This window comes from Excalfactoria chinensis, chromosome 18, assembly GCF_039878825.1.
Source record: "Excalfactoria chinensis isolate bCotChi1 chromosome 18, bCotChi1.hap2, whole genome shotgun sequence".
NCBI classification, from domain to species: domain Eukaryota; kingdom Metazoa; phylum Chordata; class Aves; order Galliformes; family Phasianidae; genus Excalfactoria; species Excalfactoria chinensis.
The window spans coordinates 8,947,116-8,957,325 of record NC_092842.1 but is presented as its reverse complement, the minus strand read 5'-3'; the positions used below and the strand labels follow the sequence as shown (position 1 = coordinate 8,957,325).

The 10,210-nt window shown below is 35.3% G+C and overlaps 1 protein-coding gene across 6 annotated transcripts in view; it reads right to left on the bottom strand.

Annotated features, from left to right (window-relative positions):
- RALGPS1 (Ral GEF with PH domain and SH3 binding motif 1) overlaps positions 1-10,210 on the bottom strand; it is a 99,810-nt gene that overhangs the window by 74,260 nt on the left and 15,340 nt on the right. For 4 of the 6 annotated variants that reach the window (XR_011905519.1, XM_072352335.1, XM_072352332.1 and 1 more), the window contains 7 exons: positions 9,517-9,643; positions 7,474-7,581; positions 5,484-5,534; positions 3,504-3,587; positions 2,973-3,062; positions 2,342-2,434; positions 1,798-1,924 (listed from right to left, as the gene is read on the bottom strand). Coding sequence is in view for 5 of the 6 variants with exons in the window: in XM_072352335.1 (XP_072208436.1) it covers positions 1,798-1,924; positions 2,342-2,434; positions 2,973-3,062; positions 3,504-3,587; positions 5,484-5,534; positions 7,474-7,581; positions 9,517-9,573 (610 nt within the window). In the remaining variant the exon portion in view is untranslated. Of the gene's footprint in view, positions 1-1,797; positions 1,925-2,341; positions 2,435-2,972; positions 3,063-3,503; positions 3,588-5,483; positions 5,535-7,473; positions 7,582-9,516; positions 9,644-10,210 lie in introns of those variants that run through there. The other 2 variants (XM_072352334.1, XM_072352336.1) reach the window with 1 other exon arrangement.

Here is a 10,210-nt window from a genome sequence, read left to right as displayed (position 1 = left end):
GCATTAGTCATGTATCTGTTAGTTTGGAAGAATTACTTCTTGCTGGTAACTGACTACAGTGCTTGTAAACTTTTAATACCTGAGTTTTACAGGTGCTTCTCTGTAGAAGAAAATGTTGCTACAGATGCATCTCAATAGCATACACCCAAGACCAGCTTTAAACCCGTATCTAGGCTGTTAAAAAGGCCATATTCCCTAACCACATCACTTAAAACCTGAGTAATTAGCCTTGAGTTTTGTCTAGATAAAACACAGAAGTCAGTGCATGAAGATGTGATTTAACCTTGGAGATACAGAGTCTGATGAAAAAAACAAACTCTGGCAAGCTAAGATCTGAAACACCTTTCCTCCCTGGAAAAGAATATGAGGAAGACAAAGTCTTTTAAAGAATTGTCCAGCTGCAGAAACTTCACTCTCCCCCAACACTTTTAGCTGATACGACAGCACTCACAGATGTCACCTTCAATCAAAGATGAATTTATAATAATAATAATGCAAATTGGACATGTTTTTTTTAAATCTGCAGGTTATGCAAACTACAAGAGCTTTTTTTGGTCTTTAATGAAGGTGTTACTTTTAAATACTATTTGCGCGCTTTCTTTATCAAATAGATAACAAACACTTCCTGAGAGTAGAGGAGAAAAATTATAAGTTTGGGTCTAATATCAAAATCATAAATTAAAGAAAAGGCAAAACAAAAATATCCTGTTCTAGCACCCCACTCCTGCCATGGGGTGGGTGCCACCCACCAGATCAGGCTGCCAAGGGTTACATCCAGCCTGGACACATCAGGACAGGGCATCAACAACTCCAGGCAGCTTGTTCCACCCTCCCAGGAAAAGATTTCCACTTACTATGTAATTAACCTTCCCTATTTTAATTTAAAGCCATTCCCACTTGTCCCACCACTATCAGACTATGTAAAAGTCGGTCTCCCTCCTGTTCATAGTCTCCCCTTAGGTACCAGAAGGCTGCAATATTCAGCTTTTTATTATGCATACTTCCACAGAGAAAGCGTTGTATTTGTTTTTTCTTGGGCGCTAGAAAATAATTACAGTAAATTATCTTACTGTTTCAGTTATAATAAGTAATTGCTTTCAAAAAACATCATTAAGTATTTCAGAGATTAATTTCTTACTTTAAAAACAGACAAAATAAAACACAACAGTATTCTGAAAACATTCCAGTGCAACGAATGGCTTTGTTTAACAGGAATCTGTGCTTTTAGGGTGCTCTTCAGGAATGCTAGCACAGTTCAGTACTATTCAGGAACCAGAAGTCAAAAGAGCAGTAAGGGAAGTAATGATACAATCTGACTATATGAAGAAAAAAAGGGAGTTACTGAAAAAACACATCAATCATGTAGACTGGCACCGTAGTTTGTTCCCCATTTCAACATATTTACAAGAAACTGACATAAAGCAACTATACAGCACAGAGGTACCGAATTATGGTATGTCTAAAAGAAAAAGGCCCAGCAAAAAAAAAAAAAAAGAAAGCTATAGGAATATAGGAATTATTAGATCATGTTGTACTCAGAAGACATTTCTGAAACAGTGCTCTTGCATATTCTGATGGTCTCAAAAGCACACTTAAAGACCTAAGCTCCAGACATAGGTAATGCACACAATAGATCTGAATACAGCATTAAAAACCCCATTCGATCTCACAAAATCTCATGAAATGAAGGGAGGCAAATCAACTATATGTAGTATCCTTCAGGTAAATAACACTGCACACTGATTTTTGAGATTTAAAAATGAGATACAAATAAATAAGCTAAATTTTCACACTCACCTAGATATGGAATACTTGGAACCATTTTTAAGCTTCTGATGTACTCTCGTGTTCTTTTGTAATTGTCCTCTTTAGAAAGTAAGTAGTCTAACTTCTCAAAAGTGGTCTTGTCTTTGCGATTCAAAAGCTACATAGAAAAAAAAATGAAGATTACACAGATTTAAAACAAAGAATCTATAAGGACAAGAACAAATACCAACTTATTTGAATCACCCACAGTATAGTCAAATTAAAATTTAATTGATTATCACCCACAATAGCATGTTTAAAAAAGTGCTGCTGCTAATTAGAAAAACCCCAATCTTAAAATTTTAAATTATGAAAAATACCATTATTATTTCTGATTAATATCATTTACCCACATATCCCTACTGTGGAGTTTTGAATAATCTCAGAGGCACTAAAAATTCTAAAGAAAGAAAGGTACGTTATTTACAGTCATCAAAATGTTCATAGTTCATATTAGAATTGCTAAAAATCTTTTGAATTTTAGAGTACAAACAGCAACAGGTGCCATTTTGACAATGGTCAAGGGATAACTCACAGCCCAGGTTTTGGTGAGTCTGAAGATAGGCGCACTCTGTAGTGCTGACACCACAGACATAAGAGAATGAAGGTTATTCAGCTCTAGAAGCTTCTGTTACAGAAAAAGAAAGAAGGAAAGAAAAGTAGTAAGTTTTAGTATGTAAAAAAGCAAAGCAGGATTAATTTAATCTCAAAGTTGCCTTTATAAAATAGTTTCCATCAACAGCTTCAAACAAACAAAATATCATCCAATGCAATCAATGTATGAAAATCTAAAGACTTCTTAAGAAGTTGCAAATTTTTTGAATATATCCCCTAAAACAATAAGTTTATCTAATTTGTACATATGATGGCCCATGAAGAAAACACAGTAGGAAAATCAAAAAGTTCTTGTCTGTGTATTACCCAAAAACAGTGGACATAAGGAGGCAGAGAGACAAAGTGACACCAAGATATAGGAACAGAAAACATGAAATAGGAAATAATTACTCGGTTTATTGTTCTTGAAAATGAACATTAATGTATCAGCATAATTCTGGAAATTAGATACTTAAGCAGGACAAAAACATCAACCAAAGACGTTAACCATATTAATTATAAGAGGGTCACAAATAAAACTTCAAATCACAGTACAATAAATCTGCACTTACTTTAGCAGTTTTCACAAAATGGCTCAGTATTTCTGCCCTTATTTTTAATGTCTGTGCTGTTAATATTTCTCGTACAACCCAAAAACTGACCTATAAAGTGAACATATACAATTGAATTTATTTACAACAAAGGACTTTATTGCCTAAGACATTTATAAATTGATATGATGCTCTGTGAAGAAAACATGGTAGGATAAAGAGTTCTCATCTATCTACCCAAAAGCACGACCACTGGACATAATAAATAGGTAGATAAGTGAAGTGACTCTAAAGGAATAGGCAGGCTACAGAAAAAGAAGGAAAAGAATTGCTAGTATTCTATCACAGCACATTGACAAAAATTATTAGGAACTAAGTCTAGAGACACAACAGAGAAATATGGACAGAGTAACTGAGAACTATCATTTTAAAATCTTAATCTGCATTTATAAAAATATTCTTACATTTTAGTTCACAGAAGCAGATCTACTTCTCCTTGTACTTAAAGACAACTGGCAAACAGTACTTCATCACATTTATGCAATTATTTACCTGGTTAAACCTCCTAGTGAAGGCAACAATATTTGGAGCAAGGATATGCTTTTCTTTCCTATTCCACCCACAGCTAGCTAGTTCCTAGGAAACAAAAAGCCTTTGAAGTCAGTAACATCTGAAAAATGTTAACAAGTACAGAAAACTGACACAGGAGATCTATCATGTACTGCTAAAACCAATCCAAGGCATCACTCTACAAAAACTAGTCTAACCAAACACTTCTGTCTTTTTCTGATATACATATTTGATGCGATTTGTGTATTCTGCTACCAGGAAAAAAATAAACATCATTATTAACATTCACACAAAGGGACACTAAGCAGGCAGTCACAACTGAAATTTAATTATGTACTTGAATTAGTCCAGGGTTACCCCACAGAAACAAATCGGGGGACAAAGGAGTAAAAGACATAGTTAATTTCTAATTACTTCAAACTTTAACTTCAAGTTAAACATATCAGTAAGCAAAATTACAATTAAATATATATACATATATATTTAAGAGACACAGTAAACCTGTGCAACATGAGATGGTTAACTTAGCTACTGATACTGACTGTCATTCTCATTATTACAGTTAGTAAAACTTCCATGAATGTATCATAGTTTAGCATCCTCACTCTCTGATTTGTTTTATTAAAATGTGAGATCTAAACCATTTAAAGAACACAGATTTGCAACTGTAATGTTAATGTTTACAATTGTTACAAAACAAAAAATAAAAATGGAAAAGTCTGTAAGTGATACTTAGACCAAAAGAATCCATAACCTGAACACTGGACAAGCCTTTAGAGGTTTGGGTTGTTTTTTTCAGATTCAGGTTTTTTTCTTGCTTTTTTGCTTTGTTTTTTAAGACATAAGAAATTAGCCAGACTTGACTGAAGTGTGGCAAGTACTTAAAAATAGTACTTTGGTGCTAATAAAGCAAGAGATTGCCAGCATGGCACATGCATTAATCACAGTCCAAGAAGCATTTTTAAATGCTCTTTCATCTCAGAAATTAAATTCAAAGTCAATCCAGTTCAAAATAAAAAGAAAAATCATTTTCTGTACAGCAGAATACAATCTTTCATATAAACAGCAAAATAGATAGCAGAAATTCTTCTTAGAAGTTAACAGAAGATCTAAAAAACAAAACAATGAATGATCTTCCCAATAAATTAACTATTAAATTATGCATCAGAAGAAACTTGCAGTGGTAATTAAACGTTAGATTTTGCCAGAAAGCTTTCATTTTTTTGTACTTACTTCTGGCAGTTTCATATATACTTGCACAACCCGCCTCTTTTTAAATACAGGCTCAAGTTACCACGTATCTATCTAGACAGTCTTAACACAGATCTGACAAGCAGTCTATCTGTACATACTGAAAAATGAGTTCTCCCTCACTCCAGACCTAAATGATTTCTTCAGTTTTTGAAATCACAAATTTCAGTTTAAATCACACTACCCAACTTTCCAAATGTGTGTGCTATTAACTTTAGAGGCTTTCACACCAAATGGCAGAGAATCAACAAAGTCTCCATATCCAAAAATCATTTCGTGCACACTGAACAATTTCTCCAGACACAAATGGCCACACATTACTGCGTGAGCACCAGAAAAAGTGTTTCAAGTTCCAAGATATTTCAGATCTCCACCTTTCAGCATTTAAGCCTTCTACAAGTGAAACATGAACCAACAAATACAGGAAGGAGAATAATCCATTTTGACTTTTTTTTTTTTTTTTTCCTCCTTTCTTTTAATAAACACTCCCATATAGCAGGGCTTGTAAAATAGCACAGCTGTCTCCTTTGAAGACAGAAGACAAATCAAAGTAAACCAGGCTGGATTATTAGATATTAGACTCACAGTGCTAGCAGAGTGCAGGAAGTTGGGTGTTTCAGAATGAAATAGCTTTACATTTACAGGTAACATTTCCACAGCACTGAAAATCCAAAGATGCAAACAGTTAAAAAAAAACAACCAAAAACCTACCTCAGGCTGTATAGCTTTAAATACTGGCATATCCATTAATGTAATTTGGCTCTGCAATAAAGATGGAATTTTAATTCATCCTACATGAAAAGCTAACAATTACATGTTTTCATCTGCTTGATATGGCCCTTCAAACATACAGTAGTAATTTCTCCACAGACTAGAAATGATCAGCCCATTATTAGGCCACCCCGTACAGACCATCATACCACAAGAATGCCACCTGAGTGGAACAAGTCATTTCACTCTTTTACATTTAATTGCTGCAAGTAGGTGATGGCTTTAGGTACCTGTAGAAAGAACTAACATTAGGTTTCTCAGAGTTTAAAGGGTTTGTGCACTTACAGACATAACAGGAAAAATTGCTTACAGACATAGCAGGAAAAATTATTTGCTCGTCACACAGAAAGCAGACTATCACTGTCTTGAAACACAATAACGCATTATGATATTAATAAGGTATAACTGAAACACACTTAAACGAGGTCACCCATTTTTAGTTACCAATGAGCATCTCCTAATAAGACATTGTAACGCTGTTACAAAGCCAATGATTTTTTAAGTAGTTGTAGACTGCTCAGCATGCTGCCTATCAGATACTTCTATTGTTTCCTAATTACACTGTATACACTGAAATCCTGTAAAATGTATTTAAACAACAGGCTCTTCAATAGTACTGTATGTATATAAATTTACTGAGCTTTTAACTTCGTAATTTCCATGATTTAATACTTAAAAGAGTGTCTCTAGTGAATGCTTCTTTGGATCTTTCCCCAGGAAAGCTTCTTTGCTGCTCTGTTTTTCTAAAACAAGGCAATAATTTCCAAACCAATTCTCAGAATGCTCAATCGATTACGCTGATTAAGAATGGTAACTTTCCATTTAATTCAGATATTAAAACAGTTTCTACTATTAGTATAAATCCTTACACATGAGCCTAATGAGAAAAGATTTCCTTCCATAAATTGTTACTTATTTTTAACAAAGATGTTGCTGCAAATTCCTAGTTGACCACCCTCTGACCACTCTTAGCTGTCACTAAATGAGGAGATCAACTAAATCATGAGAAGTTTTCAGCCTGGGACAAGAACAGCAACTTCTCCGGCTAAAGAAGTTTTCATGTTAAAAGATCATCCTGAAATTAACACCAACAACTACAAAGAAACAAAGAGCATTATTAGTAAGGGTCTTCATCATGGCTGGTAACCAAAATCATCACAATTTAGATGGAAAGTTATCATGGCTTTTGATCACCACTAGAATTAGAGAAAGAAAAAAGGATTACAGATGTTTGGACATGGGAGCTAAAACATGTCTTAAATGACATAACCTGAGTGTGTTTTTAAAGCGTACCATTAAATAAAGACCTTCACCAACAGGCTTCTGTCGCAAACAGCAGTAAAAATTTTGAACGTAACAAAAACTGCTGAGCCGTGAATTACATGCAATCCTTAATCAATCAGATAATTTTATAGATACATTTCTGAATTCACCACTAACACATTCTGCTTGTGTTGAGTACATACAGTGTTCGGAGCTATCTTCAGACTTCACATTCTGCCTCCTCTAATAAGATTAATCAACTCTCCTGTTATTTTTCTGATTTTACACAAAATAGTAAAACAATGCTAAAAAGGAGCCAAGGATTTTTCTGAGAAACTGATATTTTACTAGAAAATATTCATATTTGTGGTTTCAATTAAAACAAACAAACAAGCAAACAAAAAACAACAGAACTACACATACTTAGCATTATGTATTATGACCAAGTGTACTGTTTTCTGAAACACTGGGGGAAAACAATCAAATAGGAAAAAAAGAAAATCAAGTAAAAAAAAAAATCAAATAGAAAAAACAAATATACTATGTCAATTCAGCACTGAAATATTAAATCCTGAAACATAGTTCATGTAATAGATTTTTGTTTTTTATATTCTGCAAGCCGTGAAGGGTATACATGCATAAATGCAAAATAAAGATTTCTACTTACGGCAAACTCCTCAGGAGTTACTTTCAATACATCAAATACAACTGCATCATAGCTCTTATTGGCATAATCTGAACTCTGCCCTTCCAGAGAATCTGAGCTGCTACTACCCTACAAAGAAGAAAAAATAAAAGCATGCTTATCTGCATACTGGTTAAAAAAATATCAAGAAATTACACAAAAAAACGTGAACTTCAAAAAGATTCACACTTTTATTAAGCTTAGCTTCACATAGTTTGTGAACGTTACCAGGATATTTCGGAAAACTTCCTTCCGTAAGAACTAAAGCAACATATAATTCTAGCTCTACAGATGTTCCAGCTTTTGAAAGTTATGTTTGAAATACAGATAAAAGAGCTGTCACATAATGGCAAACTTGGGATTTTGAATATTCATATTCAGTGGAAATGATTAAATTAAATAAGCCAAGGAAAGGGTAGGAATAGTAGACAGATTTGAATCATGTATACAGCGAAGGGAAGTAGGGAAGAATGTCAACAAAACATTACCTTTTTACAAAAAGCAACTGAATCGTACATTTAAAATGTGCTTTACTAGGTTTAAAAAAAAAAAAAAAGAGAGAAATTCGGTGGGATAACTAATTTCTAAGCAGTCTTCCGTTGGTTATCTCGGACCTAACAAACACAGCTGTTGTGGTTTTGTGCTTTTTGTTGCCGATATTCCACACCAGAACATCACTCAGAACAGTGGCGGTTAAAGAGTTCATGTTCTGGTTCAATGCTGCTGCCATCTGGGGCATTTTGGGTTCCCGGAGGATAGGGGCGGCATCCTCGGAGGACTTGGCGCGAGGAGGAAGCAGGGTGGGACTCCGGACAGGACCCCAGCCGCTCTCTGTCTCTGGCCGTCTCAGCTCAGGGTGGAGCAAAGCATGTGCTACCCTCGCACTGCCGTGGTTCGACTTGTACTTTGGATACTCTTCTCTCTCTTGTTATGTTTTATTTGGTTCCAATTAGGAACATAGGATGTTCTGCACGAATGTGCGCAAGAACTCCTTTAGGCTGCCCAGGGAGGTGGTGGAGTCTCCTTCTCTGGAGATATTCAAGACCCACCTGGACACCTACCTGTGCGACCTGGTGTAGGGAACCTGATTTGGCAGGGGGGTTGGACTCGTTCTCTAGAGGTCCCTTCCAACCCCTACAAAACTGTGATTTGGTGATTTAGTCAATTCCCGTTCCTCCTCAGATCGTTGCCATTGTGTTTTCTCTTTGTTAACGTGATCTGCTCTCTCTCTGCTCTTCCCCCTCTCCTGGAGCGGTGGCCGGCTCCCGGCAAACCCCTTCCTTTATTTTTTTTTTCCTTCGCTCCTCTGTCTCTCCTTTTTCTTTTCCCAGGGCCTGTGCCACCACCACGGACTGACTTCTAGGAGTAAACCCGTGACAACAGCCTACCATCTGAACACAGATCATACAGAACGCTTTTTCTGTTGCCTGGTCTCCAAAGGATACAAAGGATTAAAATGCACACCATCTTAAAGACAAGACTAATAGACAAATAAATTTCTTCCCCCAAAAAAGAAAACCAACTAGATGGAATATATCTGAGTGGCACATTGCATTGTTCTTAACTCGTTAACAAATACTAGTATTTTCAGAAATGTACATTATGCGGTAAATGGTCTTTTGACTATTTATACTATTTATACTATTTAAAACTAATCTAAATCAGTAATTGTCATTATCAACAACAACAAAAGAATAGGCTTAGAACCACAGAGCTCAAATTACCATGTTGTCAAATATTAATCACAGAATCAGTGAATTGTGGAATCAAAAGGTTGGAAAGGACCTGCAAGACCACCTAATCCAGTTGTCCTCCTATCATCATTACTATCCACTAAGCTACTAAACCGTCCAGGCACCTCTTGAACACCACCAGGGATTTTAAATCATTCTTCAGAAAGACAACTGACATGACCTACAGTGGAAAAGTGCTTCCCTGCATTCTGAAACAAATTAAAACTTTCGTTTTAATAATGGAGATAAAACACTACAATTAAAACAAACAAAAACCAACAGGGAACTGTACCTCTGGAGTGGCAGAGGTGACCATCACATTGGCCTTGAAGTCATTCCTTTTATACATGCTCGCACCAAGAAGAAGAAATTTTCAGCTCTGCCAGCACTGGTAGTACAACATGATGAAAACAAAACTCCTGTAAAGCAAAAGGTAATCATGAAAGAAGATTTCCCATTCTTTTCTCTGCAAAAAAAATAAAATTAAATTAAATTTAAAAAAAAAAAAATCTTAGAAACTACATAATTGTAAAGGTTAGATCCTCTTTTGCCTTTCAGGTACCAATTCTAAAGGACTGTAAGTGAGTATCATCAAAGCTCTGCCAAGTCCTTATCTCCACTTTCAATTAATAAATGTTTTGGTTTTTTGCTTTTAAAAAAATAAAAGTTTTGGCATTTAAGTTGAATTAGATTTTATGTAAAGACTACATTCATTCATCTGGAAACTACAGGATAACAGAATACATTTAGAGACAAGAAACTGAAACAACTGACTGAAGAAATGGTGTTTCCTCGCTATTCCCTGCTCATCACTTCTGAGTGCACTAATTACTCTTACAAATGGTCATTGAAATCTGACTGTATCTTTGGAAAACAGAAGTCACATTAGTAGCTGCTCAGACCTCCACTAATATTTACAGACAGGTGTGCCTGAAAGGACTTTATGTCAGGCCACAAAGAATGGATATTTTCCAGGACAGAAAACC